This window comes from Epinephelus moara, chromosome 4 (assembly GCF_006386435.1).
Source record: "Epinephelus moara isolate mb chromosome 4, YSFRI_EMoa_1.0, whole genome shotgun sequence".
Lineage (NCBI taxonomy): Eukaryota > Metazoa > Chordata > Actinopteri > Perciformes > Serranidae > Epinephelus > Epinephelus moara.
This window is the reverse complement of record NC_065509.1, coordinates 41406917-41425700: the sequence shown is the minus strand read 5'-3', so window position 1 is coordinate 41425700 and position 18784 is coordinate 41406917. Positions and strand designations below refer to the sequence as shown.

General features: G+C 41.3%; 1 protein-coding gene across 3 annotated transcripts in view; it reads left to right on the top strand.

The window, feature by feature from the left end:
- LOC126389245 (transcription factor COE3-like) overlaps positions 1-18784 on the top strand; it is a 203947-nt gene that overhangs the window by 119903 nt on the left and 65260 nt on the right. For 2 of the 3 annotated variants that reach the window (XM_050042822.1, XM_050042821.1), the window contains exons 7-10: positions 2143-2224; positions 2303-2420; positions 9622-9755; positions 10928-11054. In XM_050042822.1, coding sequence (XP_049898779.1) covers positions 2143-2224; positions 2303-2420; positions 9622-9755; positions 10928-11054 — 461 coding nt within the window. The remainder of the gene's footprint in view (positions 1-2142; positions 2225-2302; positions 2421-9621; positions 9756-10927; positions 11055-18784) is intronic. The other variant, XM_050042824.1, reaches the window with a different exon arrangement.

Here is an 18784-nt window from a genome sequence, read left to right as displayed (position 1 = left end):
ATTGATGGGTAAATAAATATATTATAATATATAAATTGTTTTTGGGCATGGATAAAGGGGTTCACAAGGGTTAAACAGAATATGCACAGACTAAATAACAGGTTTCCCCCTATTAACACATAAGATAACCTTAAGTTGGGGTTTATTTAATGGGTCATAATATATAGAGAGGGAAGTTAATGGGTTATCTTAATTGTTTTAAGCATTTTAAGGCAATATAGTCGGAAAACCTAAGAACTGAGGTATGAATTGAAGTCATGCCTTTAGTGTTATGTGGTCAGTTTAAAGAGGTGTTTACGAAATACTTTAAACTGACCTGATATCTTTTAAAATCAGTTTTAAAGCACACTTTAAGTACAAGTAAAGAGGTAATCTGTTTTTTGTACATTTTATTCTTTACCTCTAAAGTCATGAAAAAGCTCTGAAAAATAACTTATATACCTATTATAAATATATTATAATTCATAATAAAAGCCACCCAATAGGAAAACCGTAGTGACATCAGTATTAATGTGTAAATTAAGGGGAATTTTAAGGTAAAAATTCAGTGTCTTGTAGAAAACTGTGAAAATGCCATCAGACAGCACAGAGAGTAAAAAGCTGGCTGAGCTCCCGCTGTGTGTTTTTAAAGATATTGTTACTGTCTTATTAAGGTGGAAATCGATGCCGACCTCACAGAGCCCCCATTAATATCTACACCTCCCTCCCCGTGCACTCCCAGCATGCCTTGCTGTAGCAGGCGGAGGAGGAGGAGGTGGAAAAGATGGGTGTGGGTATTCTGCCGAGGTTATCCCCTGGTTAATGTGACATGTCTGTCTGCGACCTTGCCGCTTGTTAACTGCCTGGATTATTATTGTGATAATGTGGCAATTAAAAAGGAAGCGCTCCATCAGAAAGGGAGGGGGGGCTTATGGTCCGAGAGATGGATGTGCACAGATTACAAGGCAGTGGGAAATGCATTAAGGTGGCCATCCATTCTGACCCCCCTCCCTCAGTGTCCTCCTCCAAAGCTGCGGGTTATTACCGCCCGTCCTCATTGATATCCATTCCCAATCAATACTCCTCTGCTGCCGTAAAAATCGCCGTAAATCAACACGCGGCGGGCGAGAGATCGGACGTGCAGGAGGAAAAATCAAAAGGCGGTTCCTAATGAGACGCCATAAGTCTGCAGGAAGTGTCGACTGTCTTTATCAAGACGCCGCCGCTGAATGATAATTTCATCTGCTGCTGAGAGATGAGATGTGACCTGACACTCAGAAACTCCACAGAGATAGAAACTGAAAGTGTTTTTACTTCACCACCAATAAAAGATTAACGTACGTCTCATTACACCTGAATCAGCTGTGTTTTTATTATCTCATAAACTACGTCTTATTAGTAGACAAGAATTTATGTTCAGTAAAACTGGGAATTTGTTTGCGCCTGGTTTGGATTTTGACTTTTTTTTTTTTTTACACATGTCCACCTGTAATAAGATGATATATAGAATTTAAAAATGTCAACAATAAATCTACATTTTGTCCTCCAGAGCCAAAATCAATTCTACATTTAATAACTGCCATTTCGAAACAGAGTAAAAACACTCCATACTTGGTTTATAACACAGAATAATGCAGCTGTCAGCAGATTTAAGGACTTGTTAAGTGTTAATTAATGTATTTGTCAACAGCTATAACATCTAAAGCTGGTGCATAAACAATAAAATATAACTGAAACCATTTTTAATAATATATAACTACACAAATGCTGTTAAAAAACATTCCTTATGTGGTTATACACATTTATAAATCACTGGAACGGGGGATTAAAACTGTTTAGAAAATGTGTTTATAACAACAGCAGTAAATGAACATGCTCACATATGAATACACTTTGTATCATCAGTAGCTACAGAATAATATCTGTTATTATAAATATGTTTCAATAAAGATTTATTAAAAAGGACGTGTTTTTGTTTAATTTCTTGAATCAGTTTTTTCATTTTCTTTGAGAATTATGAGACAACAATCTTTCCTGATGTAAAATGAGCGTCCTGTAAAGTCAAACTGAGCCTGACTTCATAAACCTGCAGCATTCTCTCTGATCCTGGATCTGCGTCTCTGTGGCCCAACACTAATCTGTCCTTATTTTCTTGTCCTGCAGATTCTTCCTCAAGTTCTTCCTCAAGTGCAATCAGAACTGTTTGAAAAATGCAGGAAACCCACGAGACATGAGGAGGTTCCAGGTAAGAGACACACCTGCTACACCTGAGTTATCCTTCAGACTGCTGCTGCAAGTGACCCTGATGTGTTTGTGTGTGCAGGTGGTGGTTTCCACTACAGTCAACGTTGACGGCCACGTGCTGGCGGTGTCAGACAACATGTTCGTGCACAACAACTCCAAACATGGCCGCCGCGCCCGACGCCTGGACCCCTCTGAAGGTTAGACGTTGCTCAGAGGTTGAGGCGTCCGGACTCTTCGGAGTCTCATGAAACTCAAAGAAGTTACTAAGTGAAAAGATATGAGAGAGTACAGCAGAATTTATACGACACATGCTCAGAAGTATTCAGAGATCAGCACAAGTCTCTCTCTCCTTTCATACTTTCAAAATAAGGGCAGATTTCCTTTAAAATATCCATACAAATATAAAAAGTGGACCCTGGGACTGCTCTGCAATCACAGGAGTTACATAGAAAGAAGTCAGAGGACAATTTGGGCCGATCATTTCAATATATTGGTTAATTCTAAATGAAACATTTAAAAGCTTTAAAATTTCCAATGATTTAGTTTTTAACTACTATAAAGATGTTAGACTTGCAAGGGGCAGATTAAAAACAGAACGGCCCAAATCTGAAGAGGTGGAGTTATCCTGACTTAGAAGTCCAAAAATACTGGATCCTACATATCCCATAATGCAACTGGAAGTTGTCTTTCATTAAAGCCTCCCTGCCTGGTAAGCAGACACATCTTTGTAGTCTCTGACCCACAGAGACTACAGGGTCCTCAGCCTGATGAGTTTCATTTGTAAAATCAGTGGAATGACCCTTTAAAAATCAGTGTAACAGTTAGAAAAACCTCTTTATATGAAGCCAAACAGGAAACCTGGCATTTCACTGATTAAAAGCAAAACTGGCAAATATTACTTGTCAAAAAAGCCAAATATCGTCTACAGTAAAATAGAACAGTGAGTAAATTTGAAGTAATAGTCCTTTAAAGATTAAACCAGAGACTTCAGGTTTGCATGAACCCCTCCAGCTGCTGGCATGTCTCCGTCCTGCCCCGTGTTCCCGTTGGACGTCCCGCACCGCCGAACAAACGCTCCGTTCTTCCACCGTCCGCAGCGACCAAATAAAAAATGCATCACTCGAGTATAAACTTCACACGATGAAACTCGACTCTGAGAGCCGGAGCTCAGCGGTAACATTTCCTCTGAAGTTGTAAACTTTAATACCACTTTGCCCTGTCCCCACTCTAATAAAACCCTCCGGCCTCACTGCGGCACTTCCAGGAGCGATGACATAAGTCAGTCGTTCAATTTGGCCCACTTGGAGTGCCAGATGGGTGGAGCTTAACCAACACCAGCACCAGGTTTTTCAGATGGCATCAGAAAAGATGTGGGTCACTACATTGACTTCAATATGCTTTTTTTGAACCTTCCTAAACTTACTGTTTTGTCCTGTGGGGGAAGTTCCCACCCACCTGGCACCTACAGGAGACTAAAACAAACTATATTTGCTGAAATGAATCAAGCAAATCAATACATCTTCAAACTTTTACTTTAAACCACCTTCCTCTGCTGTTTTTCCGCATTTTGCTTTAAAGTTTGACGCCTTTACAGAAGTGTTGCTTGTTTTGTCCTACCAGGAACACCAGACGTGTGGGGTTTATGATATAAAGGCTGTAGATAGTCTCAGGTGAAATGTCAGACAGCGGAAAGTTAAACTAAACTGACTCTCTGATACAAATCATGTCCATCTAAAACCCTCAACACTTATGTGTCATCCTGTACAGTAAACTCCACCTGTCTGGCACACCCAGACAGTTAAATCAAACCCTTGAAAGTGCTTTTGGTCCCGACATTAACAAGCTGTTGTGTCTTCCATCTCCCTCCTTCCTCGCTGTGCAGTTTCTCTTGACTCAGGTAAAAGTTTGAAGCACTTCCAGGAGAGAGGGTGTAAGTGTTTCACTTGTTTTAACCTAAGTAGGATTCCGGACGGGTGGGGCTTACCGTACCAGGACATTTTCACTTTAACATACTTTTGTCTAAACTTCATGTCATTTAATCCTGTGAAGTAAACCCCACCCATCTCGGACATACAGTAGAATAAAACAAACTCTTTGACACCAGTCAGACACCAGTAGTAGTGTCCTCATTCTCTCACCTCCCAAACAACTAATTCTGCACTTTCTGTCGACTTCTTTAATGTTTGAGGCTTTTCCAGGAGAGGCAGTGAAACTCGTGTTTGTTTTAAACCTACTTGGAACACCAGACGGGTGGAGCTTACCATTTCAGGGCATCTGATAGCATCTTAATGACATAAAAGTAGACTGAACCAACCAGACACTTGTCATGTAGTTTTAGCCAAACCATTCCCACCCTTCTGGGACGTCCAACAGAGTGTAACAAACCCTTTTGGCACAAGTTACAGACATCAAAACTCTGTTGTGTCCTCGCTCTTTCACCTTCCAAACCAACTCGCCCTGCAGTTTCCCTTAACCAAAAAAGTCCAAGGCTTTTCCAAGAGAGATGGTCTAACTTGTGCCCTTTTTTTAACCTGCTGGGAACAACAGACGGGCGAGTCTTAAAATGTCAGGGCATCAGACAAGTATGCGGTAAAACTTTCAGTCACAGAAAAGTCAACCAAACAGTTTCATTATCTTCTGTCTTATAGACACTCATCTTTTTAGTCCAGTGAAGTAAACCCCACCCCTCTGGGACATACAGCACAGTTAAACAAACTCTTTTGAAACAATTTAGACATAAAAACTGTGTTGTGTCCCTCCTCTTTCACCCCCCTAACCACCTCGCTCTGCAGTTTCCCTAAACTAAAAAAGTTTAAAGCTTTTTCTGGAGAGATGGTGTAACTTGTGCGCTTGTTTTAATCTGCTGGGAACACCAGGCGGGTGGGTCTTACAATATCAGGGCATCAGAAAGTATCAGGTAAAACTTTCAGTCACAGAAAAGTCAACCAAACAGAGTTTCATTAACTTCTGTCTTCTCGACACTCATTGTTTTAGTCCTGAGAGGTAAACTCCACCCCTCTGGGACATCCAACAGAGTAAAACAAACCCTAAAACAATTTGCCACCAGTCAGACTTCAAAAAGACGTTGTGCCCTCTCTCTTTCACCTCCCATACGACTACCTCTGCAGTTTCCCCCGACTTGTTTTAAAGTTTTGAGGCTTTTCCAGGAGCAGATGATGTAATTGTCTCGTTTGGTTTAACCTACTTGCAGCACCAGGCGGGTGGTGTTTATCACACCGGGGGCATTTCAGACAGGATAAGGTTGTTGATCAAAGAAAAAAGCAGAGTAAGCTGCCCTGCTGTGATTGCCCAAACTTTCTTCACTCTCACTGGTTTGTCCTGTGTGGCAGACCCCACCTGTCTGGCACGTCCAAAGGGATAAAACAAATGCTACTTGACACCGATATGTCATTCACCAAGCTGATTTCTTACCTGAGACAACACCTCGAGACCCTAATCAGCTCTTAAACATTCATGTAGAGAAGCGTTTTCACTCTGCGTACTGTACGGTGTCCTGCAGGGGCCAAAAGGGGCCCGTTGTTTACCAGATGGCCCTGTATCTCAGCCCACGGAGGAAACCTCGGGGCCTTTCATCTGATCCAGACTGGGATGTTTTCAGAGCCGATAAAAAGCCCCAACATCTGCTCCCGCCTTTGTCACCAACCCTCAACCCCCCCGCGTCCTCGATAAAACTTTCCACCGCCTGCTCCTCGCCTTTGTGCTCCATTCATTTCCACCAACACCACCACCAACACCACCGCCACCCCCCCCCTCAGACCCATCGGACTGTTTGTTTACTGCTGTGACAAAAGGGGGAAATTAATAAGGAGATGACAATCGACTCCTCGGGGCGGGAAAAGCCTCGACCCTCTGCTGCTGCTGCTGCTGCTGCAGGGTTCGGGGTTTTCTTTTCTTTCATCTTGAAACTCTGAGTGACTTTCAGAAAGTTGATACTGGAACCAGAGGGGGCAACAAGGATCCTTCTCTTTAAATATCAGTTTGGTCTTTCAACTTTGAGGTGACTGAACGAGTTCTTGTCAGTCACAATAACATTAAGAATATAAAGCTTTCAAAGGCCAGGATGCCAAAAACAGTCTTCACACTTCACTACTTCATCACCTGTTATTCCAAGATTAGAAAGATCTAAACCTACAACCATGGATGGATTACTGAACTGGCCTACTGGAGAAAGGCCCAGGGGCCCAAAGTGTCAGGGCCCCAGTGGCCTTCATCTGCAAAATGTCACTCAAACTGATGCTCCATAAAAACTATTTTGTGTGGACAGGAAACTTTTCCTGCTCAGTAGGAAATATCTGGTCACTGGTGCACATTTTCGGTGCTCTCCAGAAACTACTAACTAGTTCCAGAAAATGGCAGGTACCATCTGGTGCACAGCAGAAAATGTCTGTGGACACATCAGGGCCTTCGTACTCTTGAAGCCATAAAGAACCAACAAAATAATGAATAAAAAGATTATGTTTAAGAGTGTTTAATCCATATTTATACATAGCCTCCATGAGCTTGTACTGCCAGTAACTTGTAGTAGAAGAACATTACTCCACTAATAGTGGTAAAATAGTAACTGTAATGTTTAATAGAGTCTCTGAACGCAGCTTTATAGATTAGATCACATAGTAAACAAAAGGAAACTCAGAGCTCTGACTGGAATATCAAATCATCCTCCCAATAAAACGACTCTCGGTCCGGGAAAAGGTTGTAAACGTGCGGAGCCTCGTCTTGTTTCCTCGCAGCTCTGAGTCCGTCCGCCTGTCTGACTCGACTCAACAACAGTCTAGTCATCACGGAGACACTGTTTATGTGGAGCCCCTTATTGATCTCTGTGGTATTGGAAAAACCAATCATTTTGCATGTATTAGTAGTGGATGAGCAGGCTGCTGGTGGATCAGAAATCTGACTGAAAGCTCTCTGTGAATTCAGTAATTAGCTGCAGTTTTGTTAAAGATTTGTTGTTTTATTCTGAAAATCTAACATTGAGTTATGAGGGGTCAACAGGGTGGTTAGAGGTCAGAGGTCAAGGAAGGGATTTGCTCAAGGACACCTCAGCAGGCTGGATGATTTCTCTAGTTCAAGTTCTTTATTTATCATATGCACAACAGTTATAGAGAAGAAGTTGTTGGTAATGGAAATCTTAAGTCTCAGGACTCCTCTTACAATACTAATTAAATTTGTATAAAAAGGAAATAAAATCATGCAGAAACAAAATGAGGACCTAAACATGAAATAGTATGGGGTAATATAAGAGATAAAACAATTAAGATGTAAAACAAAGTCATATAAATTGGATAGTAATTGCAGATAAATGATCAAAGTCTAAACAGGAGTGTAGTAAATGTATGCATAATGATGTATTTTTTTTAATATACAGAGGTGTAAACACTTGTAAAACAGTTAGTCAGTTCTGACACTGTGATAACAATGCCTCCCTCATTCCTAAACTTTGCGCTTAACACTGTCCCAACAACAAAAACACTATGCAAATAATCACATAAGCTGGTAAAAGTATAGCCCACTTTTGTAGTTTGTAAAATCTTTTAGGTAACTCTTCTTTCCATCTTCAAAATATGACTTTTCCTTTTAAAGTACAAGGTTTGATACAAAAATTGTGAATTTCTCCAGCAACAAATTGCAGAGACACAAGTGGAAACAGGAAATAGTTTGAAAATAAAGCTGGTGGTCTGAATTAAGACCCTGACTCATTACAACAAGATTTCTACGAGGCAGGGAAGATTTTCATTCAATAAATAGAAACCAAACTGTTCTGTCACGTTAGCTACTCTGAAATAGTTTTAGCTGTTAAACTAAACCAACTATTCCTGAACCAGACCCAACTGAAACGTTTCTCAGTCTGAAACAAACTGTTTTAAAACTACACTGTTAGCTTAGCAGAACCAAACTGCTCTAACTGAAACATTAGCTTTTCTGAAACTGTAGCTGTAACCAAACCGTTGGGAGCGTATCTATGTTCCCAGGGTTCTATGTTTCCCGGGTTCTATGTTCCCCACTTAACCCTGCAAAAAAGGTTCTATGTTCCCCGCTTACACAAAAAAGGTTCTATGTTTCCCGGGTTCTATGTTGCCCGCTCAACCAAGCGGGAAACATAGAACCCTTTTTGTGTAAGCGGGGAACATAGAAGCTTTTTTGCAGGGTTAAGTGGGGAACATAGAACCCGGGAAACATAGAACCCTGGGAACATAGGGATGACCACAGCTAAACATGCACATATCCTAACTGAAACGTTAGTCACTGCTAACAATTTGTTTCTGGTAAACTAACTGTAACTTTAGCTACATGGAAACAGCTATAGCTGTTAAACTAAACTTGAATATAGCCTAACTGAAACGTTAGTCACTGCTTTAGCTGTAGAAGTAAACTGTTAGTTTACGACAAACAAACTGTTCTAACTGTAACGTTAGCTACTCTGAAACAGCTTTAGCTCTTAAACTACACGTTAGCTAAACCTGAGCCAAACCTAACGTTAGTTCCTCTGAACCAAACTGTTCTAGCTGTTAGCATAAACTGTTAGTTTGCTAGAACCAAACTGTTCTGAAACATTAGCTACTCTAAAACAGTTTTAGCTGTGAAACTAAACTGTTCGCTAAATCTCAACCAAACTGTTACTAATTTAAACGTTAGCTGCCCTGAAACAAACTGCTTAAGCTGTTTAACTAAATCGTTAGCTAAACCTGAAGCTGTGAGCTAAACCCAGCAGATTGTTGAGCTGCTAACATGCACCAACTGTTCTACTGCTAAACTAAATGGTAAGGTAGCCTGAATCTGTTGTAGCTGCTAACCTTGACTTTGAGCAATCTCTAAAAATGTGTTGAGTTGATTAAAGTCAACTTTTTGCTAAAAACAAGCCTTTTTGGATGAAAAATTAAACAGTTTTTTTTCTCTTCAAACCTTCTGTTAGCTAATCTCTAACAAATTGTCTAGCTAAAACTGAAATGGTGATATACCACTAGCAAACTGTTTTGGCTGCTATACCAAACCATTAGCTATCCACAAACAAACTGTGGTAGCTGTTGAACTATTAGCTAACCTATGTTAGCATCTGCTAAACCAAACTTGAACCAGTGTTTCTATTGAGTTGTTAGCTTTTCACTTTGTGGGATGAACATGTGAAAATGGTGTGAAAACGTCTAGATGTTTTCACACAATCTTTAAATGGTGGAAACATCTAATTTAACCAAAACGAGATGTTAACCAGAACCAAGCTGTTTTAGTGTTATTTAATCAGTCTTTTAATGTTGGAAATAACTCATGTGATCTGCATATTTTGAGTTTTCTGAGATGATTTAGTTTAAAGTGATTTTATTTCTTGGCCATGTTTCTAACTGTATCACTCATGACGCTGTTGTGTCGCCTGTGTATCCGAAGCAGCCACGCCCTGCATCAAAGCAATCAGCCCGAGCGAGGGCTGGACGACTGGCGGGGCCACCGTCATCCTCATTGGGGACAACTTCTTCGACGGCTTGCAGGTTGTCTTCGGCACCATGCTGGTCTGGAGCGAGGTGAGGGGACTTTCATTTTATTTGTTATAAGATGCTTTTGGAAACCTGATGTTGCTCTTTATGTTAACTGACTTCTGACTGTTATGTTTGGCTCTGGAAGAGCTCAGAGTGAATTATTTTTAACTGTGAATCACAAGTCAAATCTGTTTTGCAATATTTGCATTTAATTTATCCGATGAAACCAAACAGACGCAGCAATTTCATAGAAAAAACAATATTTGGCACAGAGTCTGTGTACTGAAAGCAGCTGCACATACTGTACATCATGTTCTCCATCTTCTTCATCTACACACACATTCATCCACACACACACACACACACACACACACACATTCATAGAAACACCTGCATCTGTATCTGTACAGCTCCGCCAGGTCTGCATGCCCCCAAAAATATGTAGATTTAGTGCGTGTTGAGGTGCAGGAGGAGCTGCGCATACGGCGCGCCATGAAATATTGAAGCTGGTCCAGAAGAGCAGAACACCTGGCGGGGGAAGGAGGGAAGATATATATCTCCACACGCTGTTCGCTTCACATCACACACCGCTGACGAGGTCCTCACTTTGATCAGCGTCGTCTGGCGGCGAGCAGACGGACTCCAAAGCCCAGAATCCCTCTGAACGCAGACTGCACGCTGACCCAGATTGGAGGAAGACGACCGGACTGTTTTCCACAAAAAGTTTGTTCCAGAAAGACAGAATCTCTCGTGCTGCAGGTTTCATCACAATATTGATAATTTAGAGCTTCAACTTCAAAATCAGCATGAGTCCCTAAATGTGCAGGTTTGAGCAACGACTGTTAAACAGGAGTCACGGTTTAATTCAATTACTCAAAGCACTTTGAGCGTCAGCAGAAGTTTAGGCAACGTATGAGGTGTTCAGGTGTCACTGGCAACATGCTGAGGTGCAAATCTTAGTTTCAAGTTTGAACCCTGTAGAAGTGTTTGTATGTGAACACTGGAATAAGCTGAACCCCAATGTTCAGCTGAAGAAGTGAAAGCAGTTGAGGTGTCATTACAGAATAAACTGCAGGTTTCATTACAGTGAGCACAAAAGTGTTACCTGGTGTACACAAGTACAAAGAAATGCCTGCCAGCTTTGACACTTCCTGTTCTCCACTTGTAACTGTGTCCTGACCTAGATTGTATCTGTATCTGTGTTTCTCATCTTCCAGCTGATCACCCCTCACGCCATCCGGGTCCAGACTCCCCCTCGTCACATCCCCGGGGTTGTGGAGGTCACGCTGTCCTACAAATCCAAACAGTTCTGCAAAGGAGCGCCGGGACGCTTCGTCTACACCGGTAAGAACTAAAGACCATATAACGTGACTGTAGCAATGTCTGATCGTCCTGTGACTGGAGAACACTCAAATCTCTTCATCTTTCTGCCATCAAACTGGGAAGTTTATTGGATTTCATGTCAGGATTTGAATATCTTATACAAAGCTACGTGTGATAAGAATAGTTTTGGGCGAAAAGTTGTACATTTGTGACAAAAACTTAATGTTTTAGCTGTTACTGTCACAAACGTCCACAGGCTTTACTCACACAGTCTGTTGTGTGGGAGAATTTGTCGTCCTTGCTCGATAATTTTGGGCACACTCCTGTTTTAAAGGAGAGTGTGAGAACTGAACAGTTTTACCTGTTAAAGAGGATGTTTTTAGAGGTTTTTGGAGTAAGAAGACAAAATAAAGTCCTTACTCTGATATATTATGAAGTGAATGTTCAAGGGTTTATTGGGCGCCATCCCCTTTAAATTTCCACTTCAGCAGCATTTACGTTTCAAAAAACATCTTTCTCTTTCTGTCTCTGCATCATGGTATCAGATGAAAATGTTCCTCATTGTGCATAGTTTTAGTCATATTTACCCAAAATGCAGCAGAGACTGAAACTTTAGGTTTGAGAATTTAAAGTAAAGTTCTGTGAACAAACAACATGTTTAAAACAGTTTATAATGTTGGACCAAAGTTCTCTGGGCTTGAAGAAGAGCTTAACGTGAAGGTTTAAGGTTTTTAGACTGAAGGCCTGGTTATACCGACCAGGATCAGGTTTGTTATTCACTGTAAACAGTTTTCTACACGCTGAAAGTGAAGTAAACATTTTCCCCCCGGTGTGTCAATCCTCCTCTTCTCTCCAGCTTGTCCTTCAGACTCATTGTCTGCTGTCCAGAGTCAAACCATCCAAAGACTTCTTATCTCTCTCTTAAATCGGTGCTTTTACTGTCCCGATTATTCCGTCAGAATATCCAGATGTCATTCAAAGTAGCAGAAAGGTCAGATGGAAGGCTGTTTAGTGCGATAAGTAAATGTCATTGCGTCGGGCTGTGAAAGAGGCGAGCGTGTTCCGGCTTTCTGTTTAACACCAGTTTATCACCGCTTCCTTCCTTTCGCTCTGGTCTTTGTTGGAGGCGCCGCCTCCTCTGACGGCGGCCCAACGCAGAGGAGGGACGAGACGAGACGCTTACAATGGACGGTCCGGCCGCTGCCTCCTTTTGCAATGCTAATCTGTGATTCCATTTACAGATACGACTGACAAGAGCTGCGAGCTTTGCTTTTATATCGAGGTGTGTTGTGAATAGAGCCTGTTGTTATCTTGGTGTCCATTAGAGTGTGTTCTCCTCAGAAACATGCTGCAGGGGCCTGCAGGAGTTTAAAGGACCAGTCCGACATGTTTAAATCCAGATCACACAGGATCCATTACAAGGACAAAACCAAGTGTTCCTCTATAATCAGATGGTACAAAGACACATAGAGCAGAAAAATAAAGCATCAGTGAACAGACGTTTCCAGAGATGTTTTATTTTTACGATACAGTTCCAGACATCCTGCACAATGTCTTGGCCAGGACTCCCTTGCAAAAGAGATTTTTAATCTCAGTGGGAATATTTTGGTAAAATAAATTTAGTCTTTAAAAAACTACGAAACTGTTATTTTATTTCATGTTTGCACTTACCTGTTGGTAAAATGTAGATTGACTTAATACACTCTAATAACCATATTCCTACATAACTCTTACCTCTGCACAAGACCACATATATACTACTGACCTGTATTGTTTTAAAAAGTAAAACATGATTTGTCCAAACATCTGTCCTTAATGTAGTGAAAATGTGTCTTGAACGAGTCGTAAGAAGCATTTAATGTAACTGTAGACACCCTGTAGTAATCTGTAACCTATTACATTTCAAAAGTAACCTTTCCAACATAATCTGTTGCCAGCAACTTTTGCATGCCAGTAAGTTTTCATAGAAAATAACAATTATTTATTAATTTAAAATGCGGTTAGAAAATTAAATAAAGAATAAAATGATAAAAGAAAAATCAAAGCACAGATTGGAGATGCTGTTCATGATAATTTCATATTTTTATAAGAGAAAAATCTTGTTTTAATTTTATTAAAATGTCATATTGTTGGTGTGGTATAAGGAAAAGCATCTCGATGTAACAATATGAAATCATTTGTTAGTTTTTGTAATGACGGTAACAAAATTAAATAATGTAGATATGACCTTAGAGCAGCTCTGCAGGATATAATAATTAAAAACACACAGTACAACATGATCTGTAAAATGGTCAGTAGTGAAGTGAAGTACTCAGATTTGCAGTAGCAAACTGTAAAAACTACGGTTTGGTCCTTTAAATCTCAGACTTGGTGTTATGTGAGCGTCAGCAGACACATTCCACAAATCGAATGAAGAAACGTGAACATCTGACTTCAGTTTGATTGATAGGAGACAACAAAAACTGTGCGTCCCTGAAGGCATCGTGAGGCTGAACCCCGACAGGTGGCTGCATCATAATGTCGTACAGTTTCTTGTAATTCTCCCAAGTCTTCTTCCCGCTCATCCTGCCAGAGAGGCGGCCATATTGTGCACACACATCGCCAGTTCATCTGATTTACACATCCATATTTTAAACCCGAGAGTCGGCGTAGTCGGTGTGCGTTTCCAGAGCGCGCTCGTTGTGCCAGCAGTGTGTTGTGTTCATGAATGTGAAATGAGCCGAGCTTTTAAATACTAAACAGGCGAGCTGTGGATAATTGAAGAGGAGAAGAGAAAGCTGATGTCATTTCCTTCTGGAGTTTAAACTCACACTCGTTTTGTTTTTTACTCGCTGGAAGCAGAAAAAAAACATAACTGCTTCATCAGGCCGAAGAGAAACCAGACTGCCACTCTGTGCACACAGGACAACACAGATTCAAATGTTTTATTAGAAACCCTTTATAAACAGAGGAAAATATAAAGATTGGTGAGTGTTCTTATGAAACAACCACAATCTGTGTCAGCCTCAGACAGAGTTCAGTCCTCTCTGTGATCTCAGACGTGTCCTGGTCTCAGCAGGTCTGTCTGGATCAGAGAGCATCAGCTGAACATACTATAGACGGACGTATCACAGTTTAAACCTCCTCAACCTAACCACTGAGAAAAGAGGATTTAATCAAAATTTTGAGCCCAGTTGCAGCGTTGTGATTCAGTAATGATGGAGGTTCAAGGTCCAAGTTCACAAAGTATCTCCCGTCATGAGACATTGTGGGGACATCGACTAAATGGAAGTTTGAATTATTTCAGTCTGCTTCTTTTGGAGCCAAAATACTTTCAAATGTAAATAATACGTGTCTGAAAAAAGAAAATTATCAATATAACAGCTGATTCAAAAACAGCTATTATCCTCAGATGTGTGGAAACATATTTTCATAATTTTTTTAAACAATGTGTAAGAAAATGTTGTTTCTATCATAAGTTTGTGGGAGCGGATCAGCTGGACATTGAATGTTGCTGGTGAGTGTGGTGCTTTTTTCACCGTACACTTTGTCAGCTTGGTTTCAGCTGTGCAGTCAACTCTCTGTTAATGTAGCATTACCAGGCCCCCAGGAAGTGTGCCAGGCCTTGAAGCCAATTTTCGTAGTGGCCAGACAGTGGTACTATGACTTACGGGGTCCATCACATGATGCTATTGGGCCCAAAAAGACTTTTTCCGTAGCCTAAAACTGGGAAAGAAATGTCTATAATTCAGTGGATACATGTTTTTTTTTTCAGTTACAAACTCCCACAAAATGACTTGTTCCACTATCAAGATTTGATCCATTTGGTCCGATTTCGAAAGTCTAAAGGAGCCGCAAGCTTTAATTGTTTTTACCCTATTCAAGTTAGCAGAGTGCTAAACTGGAAGCCACTCACCGTTCAGCCCTGCTCGGGGCTGTAAGTCTCTAGTGCACCTGCTCTATGGGCCCAATGATGTGGAAGCAGCGCTGGTCATCAGAGTAATACCATACTGTGGACTGAAACAGTCCGATTTTGGCTACATGCCCCACTGAGCAACTTCTATTGGGACGAACGGGGCCCTGTTGATATTTGATCAGATTAAACTACACCACTAATCATTTAGTGTTCCTATCACTTCTATATGTCCTAACGACTGTACTGAGTGACTGAAGCCACGTCACAGTTGTTTCTCAGTGGCAGGGGTGCTGTTTTTAATTTTTTTGACTCAGGAAACATTTGTTTATTTTCTATAAATGTGACACAATATCATTCCTCTGTGGTTGTTTTAATAAGCTTTATTAATTAGTTTTACCATGCTGTGACATTTTCCTTCTCTCTCAGCCAAAGGAGTTTTGAGGAGGTTCCTGTGGTCTTGAGCAGGTTGCAGAGGTTCTTAAGTTGGTTGTAGGCACCTGGAAGAGTTTTAAGCTGGTGTAGATGGTCTTAATGAGGTTGTTCCAGTGGCTGTTGAGGAGGTTGTAGAGGACCTTAAGTAAGTTTTGAGGTTCTTGAAGATGTTCCTGTGGTCCTTGAGAAAGTTGTAGGCCTTCAATATTTTCCAGGAGGCTCTGTGTCTTGGTGGCGTGATGTGAGCATCAGCTGTGTTGCAATATCTCCTCCTGCAGAGGTGCGGCTGAAGGTGCAGCTGAAGGTGAAGTGACGAGCGGTAAGATCCGAGTGTTTTCCCAGAATCCCCTGCTCTCTTCCTCTCTGTAGCTTAAAGCAGCTTCAGGATTTGATCCGCCGGCTTCGCTCTGAAAAATTGGCCAAAGGCAAGAAACCGTCAGCAGAATGACAAGAAGGCTGAGAGAAGAGAGGAGTTAAAGTGACTCCGCCTGCACCTGAGACACATCTGTCTGTAATGATCTGCACCAGAGACACATTAAATCTCATTATATGGATGTACGAGTGCACACAGTGCTGCTGCTCAGGTAGAACCACATTCTGATACCATGAACACACTTCCTGTCTTCCCTCTAGTGGTTCCTGTCTGTCCATGCACACTGTTGGTTATATTCATCCACATTTAGAAAAATCTGTCTCTGAAAAACAAATTAACATCCAAACAGTCTTAAATGGCCAGTTACAACTATTGTAGTTTATTTGTGCTCTCCAAGATTTGCTTTTTGGGGGAGAACTCTTTTTTTTTCTCTCTCTCTGTCTTTTTGTTTGAGCAAGTTTTGTTTAGTCTCCGTTTTTTATTCTATTGCTTTGTATTTTTTTCTTTCTGTGCTCTCCAGTTTCAGTCGTTCGTAATTTCTTGGTTCAGCAACTTTGTATGTTTGTGTTTGTTTGTTTTGTTTTTATATTCCAGTTTGTAGCTTTTTTTTTTTAATTCTATAGGTTTGTGGTTTTTCAGTTTTGTAGCTTTTTTGATTGTGCAGGCTTGTAGTTTATTGTAGTTTTTATTAGTTCTGTAGTTTTTTGTAGTTTCTTGGTTCTGCAGGTTTGTTGGTTTTTTTCTTCGGTTTTGTCTTTTTTGACTGCAGGCTTATATTTTTGTAGTTTCTTGGTTCTGTAGTTTTTTGTAGTTTCTTGGTTCTGTAGTTTTTTGTAGTTTCTTGGGACTGTAGGTTTGTAATTTTTTCATTGATTTTGCAGTTTGATGTTTGTTTTTTTTGATATGCAGGTTTGTAGCTTTTTAAAAAAATTCTGTAGTTTTGTAATTTTCCAGTTTTGTAGTTTTTTTTATTCTGAAGGATAATAGTGTATTGTAGCCTACTTATTGGTTTCTGTGCATTTGTAGTTTTTAATTACTTCTGTAGTTCTGTAGTTTTTTTGTAGTTACTTGGTTCTACAGGTTTGTAGGTTTTTCTTTGGTTCTGTTGTTTTTTGTTTTTTTTTTGTTTGGTTTTTTTATAAACTGGTTTGTAGCTTTTTTAAAATTCTTGACTGCAGGTTTGTATTTTTTTTTTTTTTTTTTTTTTAGTTTGGTGGCTCTGTAGTGAAGTTTTTTTGTAGTTTCTTAGGTATGTGGATTTGTAATTTTTTCTTTGGTTCTGTAGTTTGTTGGGTTATTTTTTTTTTATATATATATGTAGGTTTGTTGCTTATTTTAAATTCCATAGTTTTCCAGTTTTGTTTTTTTTCCCTGTAGGATTCTAGTTTATAGGTTTCTGTGGATCTGTAGTTTGTAAATACTATTGTAGTTCTGCAGTTTTTTTAGCTTGTTGGATCTGCATGTTTGTTGGGGTTTCTTTTCCTGCTCTGCAGGTTTGTAGTTATTTTTTATTCTGTAGTTTTGTGGCTGTCCAGTTTTGTAGTCTTTTTGTTGTGCCAGTTTGTAGTTTGGTGGTTGTGCTGGTTTCATCACCTTCTCGTCAGCAGAGCTGCTGGTGTTGAATGAGCTGGGCGGTGCTGCTGGGTCCACACCGCCGGCCTCAGAGCTTGTAATGCACGGATCAATGCAGCCTGCTGGGGGGGAGGAGGAGGAGGATGGGTGAGGAGGGGGAGGAGGATGGGTGAGGAGGGGGAGGAGGATGGGTGAGGAGGGGGGTGGTGTTGTGGGATCGATGGGTGCTGAGTTATTGCGGCGCTCGGCCACTGATTTTTAGAGAGCTGTGTTTTCCCAGGAAAGTCAATACCTCCAGGCTCCTCTCATTAATTTTAACCCCCTCCATCCCCCGAACACCTCCCCCCTCCTCCTGCAGCTGCACCAGGGGATCTGCAGCCCCGGAGAGGGAGAACAGGGGGGAGGAGGACAGGAGAGGGGGTACTGGAAGGAGGGAAGGGGGGAGGAGAGGGGAGGGAGAAACTGAGATGATGGAAGTCAGAGATTCAGATGACAAGAAGAGGAGGAGGAGGAGATGGAGGGGGGAGAAAAGAGGAGAGATGGAGACAGAGAAAAGAGATAAAAATAAAGAAACTAAGATGATAAAGTCAGATTCAGGAGAAAAGAAAGGAGGTGGTGGGGTGAAGAGGAGGAGGAGGAAGGAAGGAAGGAAGAAGGGAGTGAGTATAAAGGAGTAGAAGAAAGCAGAGAGCGTTTACGAGGGAAGGAGAAAGAGGAGGAAAGACGATGGTTCCTGCTTTAGAAAACAGACAGAAGGGAAAATATTGATTCCTAATATGGAGATCATGTTTGCAGCAGATTATTGATGTGGACTCTGTTTCTGTTCCCAGTCTGAGCCACACTGGAGTTTATCTGTGTGAAACTTTTACTGGTGCAGTCAGCTGTTTGTTTCCTCTGCAGCGCTGCATGTGTGTTCAATGAGTTTAATATAAATAATGTGAAGAATATGGAGCATAATTCTTCATCATTTACCCCACAGTGATGGTTCTGCTCCCCCTGAAGGAGGCTCAGCTTTCAGCTTGTGTTCAAGATGCACTGATGTGTAGTGTGTGTGTGTGTGTGTAGTGTGTGTGTAGTGTGTGTAGTGTGTGTGTGTGTGTGTGTGTCTGTGTGTGTCTGTAAGGGGAGGGTGGGGGGCGGGGGCTCTGGCAGGCCTCAACATGCCTGAACCCCCACCAGAGAGGAGGTGTGGCTGGGCTGTGAGGCGATGGTAAAGAGGGATGATATCATNTGGGGGTGGTTGTGGGGAGGGGGGGGGGGGGGGCGGGGGGCTCTGGCAGGCCTCAACATGCCTGAACCCCCACCAGAGAGGAGGTGTGGCTGGGCTGTGAGGCGATGGTAAAGAGGGATGATATCATATCATATCTGCTGCATCTCTGTTAGATGAGTGTTCAAAAAACACCATATGGCCAAAAGTATGTGGACGGCTGAACATTGCAGCCATATGTGACAGTGACACTATGACCATTAATCTGCCTC